The 19,730-nt window shown below is 41.1% G+C and overlaps 1 protein-coding gene across 1 annotated transcript in view; it reads right to left on the bottom strand.

Moving 5' to 3' along the window:
- The window catches only part of KCMF1 (potassium channel modulatory factor 1), a 78,147-nt gene extending 58,619 nt beyond the window's left edge, over nt 1–19,528 (bottom strand). The window contains exon 1 of the mRNA XM_042932849.1: nt 19,410–19,528. Coding sequence (XP_042788783.1) covers nt 19,410–19,425 — 16 coding nt within the window. The 5' untranslated portion in view covers nt 19,426–19,528. The remainder of the gene's footprint in view (nt 1–19,409) is intronic.
- Between the last annotated feature and the right edge of the window lie 202 nt (nt 19,529–19,730).

The following is a 19,730-nucleotide window of genomic DNA, read 5'->3' as shown; positions in this document are numbered from 1 at the left end:
TCAGCACAGGGCAGGATGCAGGGCTTGATCCCACGAACTGTGAGATCATGACCTGAGCCAAAATCAAGACTCAGATGCTTAACCGACTGAGCCACCCAAGCGCCCCTATCTCTCACTTTCAAATGTTTACTCATAGTAGTTATTTGATTTTCTGCCTTAATATATTCACTTAACGTAGATTCTTAAAGAGGGTAACATTACTTTTGAGAGGACATTTTGAAAATTTGGTTATCACAATGACTGGGTAATTTACCTCAACATGTGGGAGGTCAATGGCCAGGGATTCTAGAAACTTGTAATGTGATGGACAATATTACACAGTGAAAAACTGTCCCACTTTTCCCATGACTTTAAAATGTCCCAATGGAGGGGTGCCTGGCTGGCTCAGTCAGTAGAGCATGTGACTCTTGATGTCAGGGTTGTGTTCCAGCCCCAGGTTCGGTATAGAGTTTACTTTAAAAAAAAAAAAAAAAAAAAGTAGGGGTGCTTGAGTGGCTCAGTTGGTTGAGCATCCAACTCTTGATTTTGGCTCAGGTCATGATTCCAGGGTCATGGACTCACACTGAACTCAGGTCGGGCTCTGACTGAGTATGGAACCTGCTTAAACCTCTCTCTCTGCCCCTCTCCCCCACTTGCGCTTGCGCTCTCTCTCAAAAAAAAAAAAAAAAAAAAAAAAAAAGAGGTTCCTTGGTGGCTCAGTTGGTTAAGCATCTGACTCTTGATCTTGGCTCAGGTCATGATCTCACAATTCATGAGTACAAGGCCTGAGTGGGGCTACGTACTGTCAGTGCAGAGTCTGTTAGGGATTCTCTCTCTTCCTCTCTCTCTCTGTCCCTCCCCTGTTCGTGCTGTCTCTCAAAATAAATAAACAAACAAACAAAAAAGTAAATAAAATGTCTCAATGGAAAAACTGTTTATAATGACCTGAACTCAGAAGATAGGTCAATTTTACATATAGATATTAAGTACTTTTTGCATGATTTTTACACACATTGAAATCACCAGTAACACAATTGTTCGTGTAATTGTGTAGAACTTGACACTGTGAGTTGTTCAAAAAGGAACCGCATCAACGGCAACATTGTTTAAGGTATCTGAACTGCCAAGATGTCTGTTAAGGATTTGCATTTGAAGCTGTCACATTCGCAGTGATTCTATATATTGGTACAAACTCCTCATTATTTCCTCTAATATAATTCTGCCTGAGCATTTACATCTTGAAAGACACATTATTTTATTATACATCATTTCATTTTTATTTTTCCTTTATATTACAGTGATTTCTTTAAAGCATATATGACTAAGAGTTCTTTACAGAAAAATTCCATTGAATAAACACATGAAAAACTGTAAGAGCTGGAAAATCAACGTCTTGCAACCACTATGAAGCAAAAGATCCAGGCAGCTTACATCACTGACAGCCAATGGAGGGACAGGCTGACATCTGAACCTACTGAGACAACCAGACATTATGGGCCTCTCAATGTGATATAATAAGAATTATTATGAAATATTTAGCACCTATGAAACGGTCTTATCAAAACAAACATACATCTGAATCAAGCTTCTAGAACTGAGTACCACATAAATACGGGGAAATGAAAGAATATGTTAAAAAGACATCATAAAAACGTGAGCCAGAATGTGAGACATACTATTAAAGAAATAATCTAGCTTCTTCAACAAATAAACAGCACTTTTAAAAGAGGAGAGGACTGTTACAAATACAGATTTTAAAGGACATACCAACCAAATGTAATATGTAGACCTTGTTTAAATACTGATTTTAACAAACTAACTTTAAAAAGACATTTTTGAGGGGCACCTGGAGTCAGTTAACCAACTTCGGCTCAGGTCATGATCTCGCACTTCGTAGGTTCGAGCCCCGTGTTGGGCTCTGCGCGGACAGCTTAGAGCCTGGAGCCTGCTTCAGATTCTGTGTCTTTCTCTTTGCCCCCCCGCCCCCAACTTGCACTCTCTTTCAAAAATTGTTTAAACAAACATTAAAAAAAAAAAAAGACACTTTTGAGACAACTGGAAAAACTGAACATGAACTGGGTATTAGATAATATTAAAGAATTATTGTTTTTTCTGTCAAGTGTGATAATGATACTGTGGCTTCACATGCAAGCATGTATGTTTAATGCATCCCTATCAGCTAGAGATAAATGCTGAAATATTTGTGGGTAAAATGATATGCAGGTCTGGGATTTGTAAAATGTTCAAACCCTAAAAAAGAGAGGCGGCTGATATAAAAATGGCAAAATGTGTTGAAAACTAAGTAATAGACCAGGGGAACATATTAATAATTATGTGTTAATCTCAGTTGACTTTTTTAAAAAGTCCTAGAACATAAAAAAGATACAGAATCATCTCCTTAGTCCTGCCTTTAGGTTGCCACTAACCTATGGATCAACACTCTGAGCTACTCAACCAGTGAAAAGTTCCTCTTACATCCTCATCTAATAATATCTATGTAGCCTTCTTAGTACGTACTCATTTCTGCCTACTGCCTTGGTTGGAATATCTTCTGCTTCTACTCTATCCAAGCAAGTCCCTTCTCCACAAAGATGGCTCACATCCCTTCTCCTCAGTCTCCATGCCTTCATCGGACACTTTGATTTACAGAATATCAGAAAAGGAAGAGAGTATCCATAGCTTTCATTGGCCTGTAAGGGTAAGCTTTTGTTATCTCCTGTATTTTTATCCTTCCTTCTTCAATAGAATACAAATTCCTTGAGTGCAGGGACTATATCTCAAATAAGAAAATATAATTTGCATATTGTTAGTGCTCAAATTATATGCGAAGAATTTAGAAGTGTGAAAAACAGCTGTTTTCTACATCCAAGACACAAATGAAGGTGGCTCAAACAATTTTTTTTAATGTTTTATTTATTTTTGAGAGAAAGAGCACGAGTGGGGAAACGGCAGAGAGCAAGGGGGACAGAGGATCCAAAGTGGGTAGCAGTGAGTCCAACGTGGGGCTTGAACTCATGAACCATTGAGATCATGACCCAAACCAAAGTCGGACGCTCAATCAACTAAGGCACCCAGGTGCCCCTTTATTTTTTTAATTTATTTTTTATTTGTTTAATTTTTTTTTAAGCTTACTTATTTTGAGAGAGAGAGAGAGGGAGGGAGCATGTGCACATAAGGAGGAAAGGGAGAGAGAGAGAGAGAGAGAGAGAGAGAGAGAGAGAGAGAAAGAGAAGGAGAATCCCAAGCAGGCTCTACACTGTCAGCATGGAGCCTGATGTGGGGCTTGAACTCACGAACCATGAGATGACGACCTGAGCCAAAACTAAGAGTCAACTGCTCAACCGACTGAGCCACCAAGGTGTCCCCTTCCCCCTTGCTTTTAGAGAGAGAGGGAGAGACAGTGCAAGCAGGGGAGAGAGGCAGAGGGAGAGAGAGAATCCCAAGCAGTCTCCACACTCAGCACTGAGGCTCACACAGGGCTCCCAAGACCCTGGGATCATGACCTCAGCAGATATCAAGAGTTAAGATGCTCAACAGACTGAACCACCCAGGTGCCCCAATGAGTGATTATATGCCAGTCACTAGCCTAAATTTTTATATATAATAATCAATCGACTAAACACCCTGAGATTAAGTAAACATTATGCCCATTTCATGAAATGATGCACAGAGAGGTAAACAACTTATTGACGTCACAGTGAGTAAGTGACTAAGGAAGAGTTTGAACCCAGGCAGTCTGGCTCCAAAATCCCATCCTTAAATTTACTATTCAGCATCTCAGAAAAAATTTGAGTACACAGGAAAATTCTATCTAATGCAGAAGTCTAGCCTCTAGTATTAGTCTACAAACTAACAAACTCTGAGCCCTCATCCCAGCAGCATATACAGTAGAAAATGGGCTGGAACAAGAGTCATGGGATCTGAATTCTAGTCCTCACTATGATCTCAAGTAGTATGACTCAGCCTTTCTAGAACACAATTTGGGAAAAAAATAGAAGGTTGATTTCCTTCTGGACCAAAAGGTCTATTATTCTATCTTCCTCTTGATTTATTGGCGAGAAAAGAACGAAAATAAACTAATTCATTACCCAGCTGCCAAACTGGCCTAATTCCCACAGTGAGCTCTCCTGTCTGGAACTGTATCACTACAGCACTGCCACAGGAGACATGGGGCTTTCTACCTCTGTGCTCCCTCTTTCTTGCTACTTTGAGAAAAAAGACAAGGGTCATAGGCTTCCAAACAGACATTTACCTACTAAAAGGTTTGGGGAACTCAAGCCCCAGTAAACTGGAGAGAAGAGCAACAGTCACATCAAGTCTTGATTTCATTCACTCATTCAGCCAGTTCAACTCCAGGTCATTCATCCAAATGGCCTAGACAGCTCTGCCTGAACATCTAACAGACATCTCTAACCTAGTGTGTCTGAAACAGAACTCCTGACCTCCACCTCCAAACACGTTCCTTCCCCCCTGGCTTCCCTGTCTCAGTAAATGGCCTTCTTCGTATCCACGTGGTTTTGCCTACACTACACCAGCAAGTCCTGGTAGCTCGACATTCAAAGAATTAAGTTCAAATGTCTCATCATAGCCTCTAAGTGCCCCATATAATCTGGAGTCAGTCCATCGCTACCTCTTCTTCTCTCCTCATCCTCCCATCTGGTCAGCTCCAGCTACTCTGTTCCTCAAACAACCTACTTTACTCTAACCCCAGGGCTTTATACTTGACTAAGTCTCTGCTTCAAAGGAGCACATCCTCTGAAAGGCCCTCCTGAGCATTCTTTTAAAAATAGCTACATAGAGCACTCATTCACCTTCTACCACATTTAATCCTTATTCCCTATTCCCTCACTCTGCTTTATGCTCTTCAGAATATTTATCATGAACCAAAATTATATGATACGTTTCTTTTTTGCCCCCCTAATGAGAACTTATCTTTCATTACTCTACCCCACTTTTAAATACTATACTAGTAGTAGGCACAGTATTGAATGAATGATTTTCCCAGTCTCTAATATCTGCCAAAACCTGCTCCAGGTGCTAGAGATACCTTTCACTGTTGACATCTCTCCTTCCCTTCACAGTTAAATCTTTAGGGAGTATTCCTAACTTCTCGTGTTCTTTCAGGATTTAACACCCTGCAGTCTGGGCTCTAGCCCACTCCTTTGAAAGTGCACATCAAGTTCCACAACCTTCCTCACTCCAAGAGCTCCAGCCAGTGAACACTTCATTTCTTATCTTCTTGACCCATCTGCAGCAATACTGACTGAATCCTCCTTCCCAGAAAATCATCTTCCTAAGTTTCAATGCCAACATTCTCTCCTGGTTCTCTTCCTACTCTCCAGGCTATTCCCATTCAGTCTCCTGTTTCTTAAATGTTAAGTGTTTCCAAGGGCTTATTGATCAGTCTCCTCATCCTCTCAATGTCTATGTTCTCACCATCACTGAGCAACCAACTCTACTACTATGGATTACGCCCAAACTCATGAATTCTAGACCCCACATGCTCAACTGCCCCTGGAAATCTCTACCTGGATTTCCCACATGTACTTCAAACCCAACATGCTAAAAATGGAAACCACTTTTCTTTCCCCTGCTTTCCACCTTCTCCCTCAAGGCATGTTTCTTAGATATGCAGCTTGATGAATGGTGCTGCCCAACTAACCAAAACGCTATTTTCCTAGACTTTTCACCCCTCCATAATCCCTGTCTAATTAATCACCAAGTAGGTCTATTTGCACCCACTTCAGCAATTATCTCATCTTTTCTGTTTTAATTAAAAAAAATTTTTTTCTTACTTTAGAGAGATAGTGTGAGCAGGAGAGAAGAGCAAAGCGAGAGAGGGAGAGAATATTAAGGAGTCTCCACACTCACTGCGGAGCCTGACTCAGGACTTGAACTCACAACCCTGGGATCAAGACCCGAGCTGAGATCAAGAGTCGGACACCTAACTGACCAAGCCACATTAGGAGCCCCCAAGACATATTTATTAAATAAATGGATTAAAGCAGGGGTCAGCAAGGGTGCCTCGCTGGCTCCGTTGGTAAAGCATATGACTCTTGCTTTCAGGGTTGCAAGTTCAAGCCCCACACGTTGGATATAAAGATTGTTAAAAATAAAATCTTAAAAATATTAAATAAATTGGTTCCCTGGGTGGCTCAGTCAGGTAAGCGTCCTAGGTAAATCAATCATTCTAATACCTCACTCCCATAGCAGACATACAGGAGTCTTCTGTTCCAGAAACCCTGGTCTCAGTGTTGTCCCACCCACCTCTCTTGAGCACATCTCAGATTTGCGTAGCTCTGTAGTTTACCCTCTACCATTCTCTCACTTGGTTGACAGCCCTATTTCCAACTCTTGTTATAAAAATACGGTACTATAGCATAGAGAATAGTCATTAATATTGTAAAAACTTTGTATGCTGACATATGGGAACCAGACTTGTGGTGATCACTTCATAATGTATACAAATACCAAATCACTATGTTGTATACCTGAAACTAACATAATATTCTATGTCAATTATACTTCAATTAAAAATACCCGCAGTATTTTTTCAAGTCTTCAGTCTAAATATCAAACTTTTGGAAATGCCTTCTCTGACACCCAAAAAACATTCTATTCCACTTGCTAATAACATCATGGAACTTGTAATAACTGATTTGACACTTACTGCTCCAGTTATACTACAGCTAGTTTATCTAATATACTTAGAACTTCCAATATCCCCCTCCAAGAGGAAAAATTGTTTTCCATTTGTCTCTGTACCTATCACAATACCTTGTACATAAGGGACTCCCAAGTTTTGGATTAGATAGCATTGGCCGTGTTTTTCAAATAGCAAGTCACAAACTGAATAGAATGGGAAATCAGTCTAGGAGGTCACAACTATTTTTCTTTTAAGCAGGCTTCACACCCAGTGTGGAGCCCAACACAGGGCTTGAACTCAAGACCCTGAGATCAAGACCTGCGCTGAGATTAAGAGTTAGATGCTTGACTAAGCCACCCAGGTGTCCCTAGTATTTTTGTTTTTAATGAAATAACAGAAACAGAATACATCTCTCATAGTAAAGATAAGTACTGTTTTGTGAAACTTATTTCTTTACATATGTATGTAACTATTGGATAATATCAAATACACTTCTTACTATGAGTTATATTTTTTTAAAGTTTGAAACCTGCTAATATTGATGACCCAATTTCTAGGCTCAAGGGTTTTACATTCAAACCAGGGAAATATCTGATCTCTACCAAACCCCTCTATCTATTTCTAATGTACAAGAAACATTAGCTAAATAGAATACATAGATACATGGGGGCTGAGGACCACAAAGCTTAAGAGTAAAGAGTGTAAGGGAAAGTTTATAAAGAAATGTTTCTTAGAGATGTTGGAATGCATTGTAACACCAAGTATTTAATTTCCAGCCTTTGCCATTTGTTTAGCCAAAAAGACCGCTCTCTATAGAAGGGCTTTGAAAATGTTTTTCTCGATGTACTCACAGGTAAACAGTCTTTACTACAGCCCACAATACAAGGGTCTTCAGGATCTGGCCCTGGCTATGGCACTTTCCTATCCCTTCCCCCCTCAATCACAGTCTTCCAGTCACAGTGGCCTTGACGCTGTTCCCAAAACATTCCAAGTTTCAGTACCTCTGCACTTGCTATACCTTCAGCCATATCCTTCCTTCTTTAAATATACTTCACTTAATTCAATTTTTTCTTTTAATGTCCCATCTTCAAGAAGGCCCTCCCTGACTACAGTATCTAAAGTAGGCCCCCACTCTCTATTCCCTTAACCCACTGAATGGTTTTTCATAATACCTGTCAACTCCTAACACTTTCTTACATATCACATATTTATTCTTTTATGGTCTACCCCAGAGACCCACAAGCTTTTTCTGTAAATAGCTAAATAGCAAATATTTTCAACTTTTTCTGTCACAATTACTCAACTCAACCCTTACAATATAAAAAGAACTTAGACAATATGTAAATGAGCAGATGCAGCTATGTTCCAATAAAACTTCATTTATAAAAACCAGCAGCCAATTAAATTCTACTCCTGAAACCAATACTACACTATATGTTAACTTGAATTTAAATATAAATATAACTAAAATAAAATAAAATAAAATAAAATAAAATAAAATAAAATATAAAAATCACAGGGGCATCTGGCTGGCTCAGTTGGTAGAACATGTGACTCCTGATCTTGGGATTGTGAGTTCGAGCTCCATGTTGGGTATAGGGATTACTTAAAAATAAAATCCTAAACAAACAAACAAAAACAAGCAACCAGCCAGGTTTGGCTCACAGAACATATACCCCTGATATATTCCTTCTAATAGAATGTGAGTGCAACAGGGACAGGAATCTTCTCTGTTTTGTTCACTATGGTATCTTTCAAGCCTCAAGTATACATTCAATAAATTCAGTAAATGTGTGTTGAGTAAATTTATAGTACTGGTCTAGAGTGGGGAGCCACACTTCTCTCTCACCTCCTCAGGTGACAGTAACATAGTGTTCAAGAAGAATGAAGTCAAGGGGCACCTGGGTGGGTCGGTCAGTTGAGCATCCGACTTCAGCTCAGGTCATGATCTCACGGTCTGTGAGTTTGAGCCCCGCGACGGGCTCTGTGCTGACAGCTCAGAGCCTGGAGCCTGCTTTGGATTCTGTGTCTCCCTCTCTCTCTGCCCCTCCCCTGCTCGTGCTCTGTCTCTCTCTGTCTCAAAAATAAATAAAAACACTAAAAAAAAATTAAAAAAAAAAAAGTATAAAGTCAAGGTCAGCAATTGAATTTCTGTTTGACTGGTACCATACCATAAAAAAATTGTATCACAACCATTGTGTGTCCCTGTCACCAGCGATAACCATCTCACACATAAATGCTTTTGGTCATAACTGGGTCCAGGTAAGAAGCTTGTGAAAACACAAACTCCTGGGCACCACCTCCAGAAACTCTGATTCAGTGGGTCCAGGGCAGCATCCAAGAATCTGCATTTCTGTCCAAGTTCCCAGGTGGTGCTAATAGCGCACGTCCTAAATTACCCTTTGAAAAACACTAGGTGAAAGCACCCAAGCCATACAATACTAGTATTTTTACACTATTAAAGAAAAAAAAAGCCATAAATTCCTGATGTTTCAAAGATCTGGCTGTAGGGGGACTGAAAAAGAACAGAACCATAAAACCCACTGCTCTGTGGAACTGCTGCTTCAGTGAAATGAAGGAAAAAAAACACTAGGTCTTTAATTTTTAACAGACTATCTCTGAAACAGTCCATTTTTATTTGCAAATCTAGTTCTAACTGGCTAAACAGCACACCAAACAGGTAAAAAAGAGAAATCACCAGTGGCTGGCTAACCTTGACAATGGGCTGGCTATTAGCTCCATAATCCATTTTCTTAAAATTACTTTTTAAAATTCTTTGTTTTTTTTTTTTTTTTTTTAAAGTAACATAGGTTTAAAATGCTCAATGTGAGGCTTGAACTCACAACCTGAGATTAAGAGTTGCATGCTCTACTGAGCCAGCCAAATGCCCCAATTTTCTTAAGACTGCTTTAAATAAGAGTCATAACCATCTGTTTTTCTGTTGTTAGATGGCAAAGGCCTTTTCCAGATGGATACTAGAGACCCAATCTCATTACAATGAAATACACCTACAATAAATTACCAAGCCTGGATGTCACTTTCTTCAAATGATGAAAAGTCTATCCACACCAGATAGAACCCAAACAATCTTCGGATTCCACCATAATAGAACCTGCAATGGACTAGTAACAATTTTTATAAATTTTACATTTGTCATTACGGAGGACTTAAAATAACCCCACAAACTCACATTAAAATCACCCTGAGGCCATTATTTACTCTTCCAATCTGAAGGGCCCAGAGGGATTATAATTTATATACATTTATAGCTGCTTATAAAGTAGTTTTCTATTGTAATGGTTAAATGTTGCTAATGTAGGTTAAAAAAAATTTTAAGTGAAAAAGGTAAAATCTGGGTTCTTAGGAAATTAATTCAAGAAGCAAAAATCCAGAATGTTAATGAACTCACCATTGAGCAGATGGCAATACTACATCAAAACGTACCTACAGAAAGAAACTATATATGGTCTATTAGCAGACTCCTAATGTACAAGTCTAAAGATGATTCTCAGATGATATGAACTAAAGTGTGCTAAGTGTAAAATATATACTAGAATTTTGTAACTTTGTAAGAAAAAAAGAATATAATAATTTTATCTTGATTGATTAATGTTAACTTGGATATACTAGGTTAAAGTATTAAACTATTTAAATTTAATTTCACCTTCTTAGTTTACTACTGTGGCTACCAGAGAATTTAAAATTACATGTGCCTAGGGGCACCTGGATGGTTCAGTTGGGTAATCATTTGACTCTTGATTTTGGCTCAGGTCATGATCTCACCAGTCATAAGAATGAGCCATGGAGCCTACTTAGGATTCTCTCTTCTCTTTCTCTCTCTCCCTCTGCCCCTCCCTCACTTGCGCTCAGTGGCTCTCTCTCTCTCTCTCAAAAAAAAAATTACATGTGGCTTAAAAAAATAAAAATAAAAAAATAAAATTACACGTGGCTTGCACTTCTAAAAAGCTTGTAGAAAATGACATGGAGCAGTGAAAGAACATGAAGTGATATCATACGCCTAACAGGGAATGTCAGGAAAACCATGGGTCAAATGCTTACCCACTGTCACTTCAGGTGCTAATCACCATTTTTCCTATGGAAGGGAAGATCAGTCCCTCCTCTGCACATTTTACGTTAATTTCAAATTGCAATTTACTGTATCAGAGTCCCTAACAGTGTTAATCAGGCTAAATGTAAGATCTCAGATTATGAAAACTAGAAAACTATGTGGTTCCCAATACCCAAGCACCCCCAGCTCCCAGCATGTACTTATTTCATTCTTACAGAAGAGACACATCTGTAACAACTCCTTTAAATAATCCCTGCCTGTTTTACTGCGATGCCGTTAACTCCTAATTTAGAAAGATTCTCATTTCCTTGCACTGCCAAACCTCTACAACCATAGAAGACACCAAAGAAGAATAATGGTTGAGGAGAAATAATAAAAACAAGTACCATCTAGGTACTCCAACAGTTGCTATATAACCATTAGGCCTTCACACACAAACTATACTGAATACAAAAATTAAACATTTAATCCCTTGAGTTGTTTTCTAAGCATCAAAGATACTTATAAACCTATGAGTTTTACTTATAAACTTATAAACCTACTTGAACATACTTTCACATATGCAGATATGTGTTGAGACGTTCACAGTCTAAGGACAATATTAAGGAAAGAAATGTACTGCTGGGCAGAATTAGAATTGAGAAACTTAAATGAAAGTAGGCTTAAAAAGAGGGGCGCCTGGGTGGCTCAGTTGGTTGAGTGTCCAACTCTTGATTTTGGCTCAGGTCATGAACCAGGGTTCATCGAACCCCACGTCAGGCTCAGTGCTGAGTGTGGAGCTTGTTTAGGATTCTCACTTTCTCTCTCTCCCTTACTCCCTTGCCCCTCGCCCCTGCTAACATGCTCTCTCCCAAAAAAGGAGGGGTGGATGAATATTGTCAAAACATTAAAGTATTTACATGATTTAATTACCCTGTCATAAGATATAAATTTTAAGGACTAATTCCAGCAAATTGTAAAAGAACCACAGCCTGTGCAACAGGAAAGCATTTAATTCCCAAAGGTGTTTCAAACCCACTGAATATTATCAATGCTGCAGCAAGGGTCAACAACTTGCGGCAAGCTCTCGAGATGATTTTGAGTAGTACTCAAGTAGGAAGTCCATAAATACCCACTGAATGAATGAATGAATGAATCAGAAAACTCACACATGGTGCAATTAATATTCAGAACCCATAGCCAGTTAATCCAAAACCAGAGACAGAAGTAGAACAAAAAAATAGTACCTGAGTCTAATCCCAAGTCATTCCCCCAGGAGTCACCTTCCTTTAAGTTTTCACTCTACGTAGTTTATTCATCCCCTCTTACTTTTATGAAAGTTCCAAATCTTTCCTACCATCTCCCTCCTTCTTAACCAGCTTCCCAGATAAAAGCAGAAGACAGCAGTTTCTAGTCTCACCATTTTTTAGACAAGTAATAACATCTCTAACAATCACCCACAAGTGTTCAAATGTCTGGCCTCCGACAGTCCAGACATTGTGCTTGGTGGTAGGGTGCAAAGGTAAGTGTAACACTATACCTGTCTTTCAGGTAACTTGTTGGGGAGGCACACAAGCAAACAATTACGGCATAAAAAAATGCTTGGAGAATAAGGCAAGGGTGCCACTAGAGGGACCCTCCACTTTACTAGGTGGGAGGGGAGGGTGACAGTCTCAAAAAGAAACAAAAGCCAAAAACAAAAAATAAATTATAACTGATTATGCCTGTGACTGTTCTAATAGGTCCTCAAGTTAGCACTCTAAAGTGACTCTCCTTATGAAAATCCTCTTAACAGAAAAAAAAAAAAAAAGCTGAAGTTCATGACACTAGCACTGAGAACCAGTGAGGGGGGGGAAAAAAACAAACCCACACAACTCAGTAGAACATAATGCTAAACCTAATTAATCATGATGTCAAGAGGCTTCACCCATTTATTGTCTGTCCCTCCTAGCTGAAGGTGACTTGACTGACCCACTCTCGTGATTTTAGTTGTTTTTTTCTAACAGCAGTGATGGACTTGCTGGGATCCATTCATACTTCCTCCCTGATACTCCTTACAGCCATTGGCAAGGTCTGCTGGACTGCTGGTTGGCACTGTGGCTGTGGAAGAAATAAATGGACCATGTACATGAACTGGATAGACCCATGTACGTGAACTGTCTTTCTATTCAGAAAGACAACAACTAAAAGCACGATTAACAAACACTGTGGGAGAGTGGTGAGACAGGTAGTAGGGATGGCACCCTGGAAGGTGCCTAACAAGGAAATTCATCTATTGCTAGCTTCACAGGAAGATGAATTTTCACCTCCTGGTACTCAGCATGAAAGGTGGTCTTCTGTCTCTAACTTCCTGTGGCTACAGATCATTTCCAAGCTTCATGTCCACCTTGCCTAACTTTCCTCTGACGGCACTGGCACTGTCCTGTCCTCCTATCCTTACCATCCCAAGAACACCCTCTCTTTTCATGATCACTCGCTTCCTTCCTATGTAATCTAGGTAGTATGTTCCCTTCGGGAACTGTCTGCCTTATCCCCACTCCAACACGAATCAGGACATGACTAATACAAAAGTTACCACGTTTTAATTTTTTTATTTTAAAGTTTATTTATTTATTTTGAGGGGGAAGGAGCAGAGAAAGTGGTAGAGACAGAGAATCCCAAGCAGGGTCTGCACTGTCAGCACAGAGCCCAAGGCAGGGCTCAAACCCACAGACCGTGTGAGATCCTGACTTGAGCCAAAACCAAGAGTCGGAAGCTTAACCGACTCAGCCACCCAGGCGCCCCAAAGTTACCACATTTTAAAAAAGTTCTGATCTGTATACCTCTTAAGGGCTCTTTCCTCAATTTAATAAATAACTTCAGCAATTGAAAAAACCATACCTTATCATTTAAAAAAAAAAAAACCTGAAAAACATCATGGTTCCTAGTATAACACTAAAATTAATATGGAATTAATCTTTCACACAGATTTTAATTACGGGGGGGGGCACCTGAGTGGCTCAGTCAGTTAAGGGTCTCACTTCAGCTCAGATCATGATCTCACAGTTTGTGAGTTCAAGCCCCACATCAGGCTCTCTGTTGTCAGCACAGCACCTGCTTTGGATCCTGTCTTCCTCTCTCTATCCCTCCCATGCTCATGCTCTGTCTCTCCCTCTTAAAATTAAACAAACATTAAAAGAAAAAAAATTACTTACTTAAAAAACACAAAACAAAGATTTTAATTATAGGGGTGCCTGGGTGGCTCAGTTGGTTGAGCATCTGACTCTTGATTTTGGCTCAGGTCATGATCCCAGGGTCATAGGATGGAGCCCTGCATCAGGCTCTGCCCTGGTCAGGCTCCACCCTAAGAGTGGAGCCTGCTTAAGATTCTCTCCTCCTCCACTTGCACTCTCTCTCTCTAAAACAAAAACAAAAACAAGCAAACAAACAAAAAAAAACAAACAGGGACACTTGAGTGACTCAGCAGAGTGGCCAACTCTTGCTTTTGGCTCACATCACAATCTCATGGTTTGTGAGATGGAGCACTGAGTTGGGCTCTGCACGGAGAGCACGGAGTTTGCTTAGAATTCTCTCTTCCTCTCTTTCTGCCCCTCCCACATGCTCTCCCTGTGTCTCACATACAAAAATAAATCAATAAACATTTTAAATAAGTAAATAAAAATAAAAAAGATTTTAATTATGAACAGGGTTTTACTTTTAACTTTTACAAGCATAAAATGTAGGAAATGTTTCCTTTGAGTTCATGCTCATGACAATAGCTCCCCAGCAATATTTATAATGTAATTAAAAGACACACTATTTCTAGGATAATTCAACCACACTTTAACCTTCACTAGAAACAGCTTTTGGAGCCTCCAGTTTAAAACAACAACAAAAAACAAGCCTCAGCAAATGTATATGGTAGATTCTCTAAAGCTGATGTTTTTAAAATTATGAGTCGTAAGTGCATGGATTTCTTCATTTTTAAGATTTGCAAGCCTAATCGAAGGGATTTGTTTTGTTCATTTCACATCAGAAGTTTAAGTTTCTATCATAAAAAAGTTTTTCTTTTAAACAAGATTGCTGCTAATATTTCTTCAAGTTCTAAGACTGAAAGGAGTTTCTTCCAAATTAAATTTCTAATTTAAAACAAGAAAGTTTTATTTAATGACATTTTAACTTAAACACAAATGCCAAAAATATGGGACAAATGAGCTTCAAAATCAACTTTTTATGAAATGAAATTAAAGACCCCAGGAATAAAATATTTACATTTTTATCTATCCTTTATTTAAAATCAGGGTAAATATAATTCATGACCTATTGAACTGAAAAAGCCTTAATTAAGAATGTCATAATCTTTTAACAAATCATAGTTAAAGTAAAATAAATGGTCTGACATGTTAGCAAAAATCAAAATCTTTTCAGTGGGAGTCAATTTACTTCACTTACAGGAAGGCAAAAGTCATCACCTTACAATCACAAGCCAATTACCAATCCTGGCTTTTGCAGTCCCCAAATCCTGAAAACAAAATTCTTGCACTTCACTCTGGGATCATCTGCATGTGAGCTTTTAGGGTCAGATAATATTTTTAGAGACGAGGAAATGTAAATCTACTAACAAGAGCAGTACAATTTCAAAAATGGTACAACTTTCAAAAGCTAGATTAATGGCCTACATACTTTTATACTTTACAGTCTGAAAATAAACAATAACAGATGGTTCTGAGAAAAACGTAACAATAAGATCACCTACCTGTTCACCTACTTGCTCTCACTTTTACATGTGAAAGTCTTCTAAAAGCTAGGGGAAATATAAATCTGGTAAAGATAAGGACTCTATTTGAAATCTCATTTTTTCCCAAAATCAAGAGGAGCCCACAAAAAAGGAAAGCGCTCAAGAAAAACAGATTCCCTCTCTGAAGTGGGGCAAAACCCATTAGGAATAAAGTTGATAATGATTTTGTCCTCAATTCATTTATCTCCTTACGGTCTCCCATTGTGCTGTAGAAGCTGTATACACATGCATCTTCCCACCAGACTCAAGGTGAGGAGCCACGTCTCATTCATCTCCACACTCCTTGGTTCCTAGGAAAGTGCCTTATACATAGTAGCAACTGAAAAAAGGTTGACTGATTTAAGGCAATAAATGTGTTCCTAATTCCAGGGAATCAACTAGGCTCAAACTCATGCAAGAGCATTCATAATTTCATTTTATCTAATAAGCACTGAGTAACTTGAGGTTTTTAATTTGCCAAGCTATTAAATGCATTTTAAGCTCTGAATAACATACCTATATTTAAGAAAGTGTGTAGTGAATCATTAAAAAAAATACTCTTACAAATAAAAAAAGATGACTGATTTCACTGTGTAACATGGAACTAGATGGCGTTGGTATGGTGAACATAAAGTGACTGGGCACTGATGTAAAAAGTTTGATAAGATGACAAGAATGTTACAAAGCGAATTAAAAGACAAAAAAATGGAATTCTGGCTAGAAAAGTCATAATGGGCAAGCAGGAGACTTAATGTAGAGTACTGCCGACTCCACTCAGACATGGTCTGGGAAGGTGGGGAGCCTGTTTTTCACTCCTGAAGAACAATTACTTCTCTACCAATCTCCACGGTGCGGCTGGAAACTGAGGTACAAACCATGGACCAAACCAGTTACTCCCCATTACCATTACCCAAAGGAAATGATGGCATGAATACCAAGCACAGTGGGCCCTTTATGAGTTCCATCAACTCTCGAAAGCTCTAGGTGAGAAAAGAAGTAGGCAAATTATACCCCACAGGTCAAAGTGGGCCAAATTCAGCCACCTCCTGTGTTTGTACGCCTGCAAGTTAAGAATGGTTTCTACGTTTTTAAGTGGTAAAACAAAGAATCATATTTTACGACACATGAAAATTATACAAAATTCAAATGTCAGCATCCAAAAATTAAGTTTTCATTGGAACACTGCTGTGCTTATTCATTTACATGTTGTCTACAGCTGCTTTTGCACTACAATGGCAGAGATGACAGAGACCTTATAGCAAACAAAGCCTACAATATTTACTACCTGGCCTTTTACAGAAAAAGTATGCTGACCCCTGGCTAGAACATTTCTTTATGCTCCTGGTTGCATCTCCTTTCTCAGACGTGGTCCACTGCTTCACAAGGTAGAGACTCAGCTTGACATATGTCCACCTTGGGGCTGAGTTGTCCAAAGTTACATCATTACATATATCATGCAACTCATTAGGGTAGGCACAAAGACAAAGTAACAAATTACATGCATTCGGAAGGCACTGAAAAGGTAGCGCAATCCAAGTACAACAATACAGGCAGCACATTTCATATGTTTTACCAGACTACTACATCCAGTCTGGGTCACAGTGCAAAAGGAAACAAGCACCACAGAGAATGTGGAGGTGGGACAGATGATTAAAAGAACTCAAATATCATACCACTAAAGAAATGCTAAGAGAAATGAGATTTGCTTGCCCAAAAAAGAGAAAAGTGAGAAAAGAACTATAATAGTAAGGGTGTCAAACTCTAAATTTGTTGATTAAATTTTTACTGATGAAAATAATGGCAGCCTGAACTAATAATCCACAAAACATATCTAATGAATTAAATGTGATTCTTAATGAGACTGCCACTCCTGCCTTAGGCCATAAACTAGCCCCTCAAAAGATAATCACTTGTCAAATATTGTACTATAAGTTTTCAACTAATGGATTATATATAGCAATGTTTCATTTTGAGAAACATCTGGGATTGTGTAAGTTACCAGAAAAAGTGTGCTATTAACTTGCTGAGGTTCAGTAGTATTCAAGTAAGTAAAAGGTAATGTAAGTTTCAAAACCATATGCCTTTCCACAGGATCAAATAGGGGGAAATGGGCTTAAATTACAGAATTTGTGTTATATTCAAGAATGTTCACACTGTGGGACTTTAAAAGATTACTGGGGGTAAAGGAATCTTCCCAGGACATCATCCAATTAGAATGGAACTATCTGGATGTTTTCCTGAAGCAGGAGAATGGGTCTCAAACCCATTCTTCCATTGCTGATTCTGTAGTTTTAACGCTCCCAGTTCTTAAGAGTAAGAGAGCCTGCGGCCATGCTCCGTTTCATTTTGTCTTAAAGGTGGTCTATGTACACACAGCTACATCTAATATAAACTTTAACATCCCAAATTAAAATTTAGTTGTAGCTTTAGTAACAACTTCTTTTAAATTACAGAGATAGAGAACACATTCCCATTAAGTAGGAAAAATTGGGAAAATGGACACAGTTTCTATGAGCCTAAGTCCCTTATTGCCTTACAATGTCCAACACTTGCCCACAATAAGTGAAGAAAAGACAGTATATTTCCTATTAGGTTTGAGCCTTTTAAAATACAGAATCCTTGAACACAAAATGTTCTTTAAGTCAATCTCAACAGCCCAGTTGAGCAAATTCTGAAACTTGCCCTAAATATAATTTTAATCCATCTAAGTTTTTCGACCTCAAAATTCTAAGGCCTGCATTACCTTAAGAATACCCTTCCAATGGTGGGAAACACACTAATCTGACTCACTAAACTTTCTCCACTCCTACATCACCTATACAGGATTTTAAAAGCAAGAGTACATAATACTTGAAAGCCACTTCTACAATCTTGCATTAACCTTACCAGGATAAACTTTTCGCCAAGTATGTTAACACTTTTTATTTACTTAAAGACCTGTGGTAGCGAAACAAAGAAAACACAACCCCCTCCCCCTTTTCTAAACCATATGGCAGTAAATTGAAGTTAACTTATTTATTTATTTATTTATTTATTTATTTTTTTACCGGCTCAATGCCTATACATCGTTCCTAAACATGTTTCTCTTTGTGCCCTGGGACTGGGCTAGAGCTGTCTGCTTATCTGCAACTGTACCCCAATCATGCTTTTAGACCGAAAAACAAGTCCAAAACGCCCCTGACCACTAACAGACTACACCACGGTCATTTACCAAAACCTGGTTAGGTAGGGTAGTGCACGCCAGGCGAGGGGCCCGCGGCCCGCCGGGAGCGAGTCCCGCTCTGACCGGGTGATCGAGCAGGGAGTTTACTCGCCGGGGCCGGGCCGGATCCGCCCCGGGAACTTGGTTACCCGAGCCCAGGGACTCGCCGAGGCCTAGCCGCGAGGCCGGGGCGGGCTCCGGGTGGCGGGGGCTTCCCGTTCCCCGGCCGCAGAGCCTTCCCGCCCGCCCCGCGGTCGCCCGCAGGCAGGGGCGCTCGCCGTCGTCTCCCGGCGACCGGACGCGCCTACTGGGTCCACGGAGGGCTCCTGTGTCTCCTGCTGCCGCCTGGGGCCCCGTTCGGCGGCCGCACCGAGCCCTTCCGGGGCGGCGGGAGCACTAGGCCGCGCCGGAGCCCGCGGCTCTGGGGCTGGCCGGGCGGGCCGCGGCGGCCGGTATCAGTCCCGAGGGCCCGGCTCCCGCCGGTAACGGGCCCCGCCGACTCCCCTCCCCCTCCCCCGCCCCATGACAGTGCAAACCCTCCGGCCGGCCCGGCCGCCCCGCCTCCGGCACCAGGCCCAGCTCAGGGCCGCGGCCGTGGTGGCGGCGGCGGCGCCGCGGCTCTCCGCTCTCGCTCGCTCGCTCCCAGGCCCGGCGCCTCGGGCCCGGCTCGGGCTCGGCCGAAGTCTCCTCCGCTTCCCGGCCGCCCTCCGCGGCGCCTGGCCCGGGCGGGGTAGGCCGAGGCCCGGGCGGTGGGGGTGGGGGCGGGGGCTCCTCTCACCTTCATGTCGGGACATCCTAGTTCAGACGGTGGCGGCGCGGCCCCTCCCGGGCTCCGGCTGCAGTGTCCCCGGCGGGGTCCCGGCGCTGCCCGCGCCGGCCGGCCGACTCCCACTCGACTCCCGGGCTCGGCCGCGGGGGCGGGGTGGGCAGGGGAGCGCTCCCGCGGCGGCGGCGGCGGCGGCGGCGGCGGGGAGGCGGCGCGGGGCGGGAATGGGGCCGGGCCTGGCCGGGGCTGAGCTCCTCCAGGAGGCGGGTCCGACGCCGCGGCTCCGCCGGCGCCCGCCGTGACTCGGTCACTCTCGGGCCCGCCGGCTCCCGG

The sequence above is a fragment of the Panthera leo genome, chromosome A3 (genome assembly GCF_018350215.1).
Source record: "Panthera leo isolate Ple1 chromosome A3, P.leo_Ple1_pat1.1, whole genome shotgun sequence".
Taxonomy (NCBI): Eukaryota; Metazoa; Chordata; class Mammalia; order Carnivora; family Felidae; genus Panthera; species Panthera leo.
The sequence above is the reverse complement of the archived record's forward strand: the minus strand, read 5'-3'. Positions and strand labels throughout refer to the sequence as shown.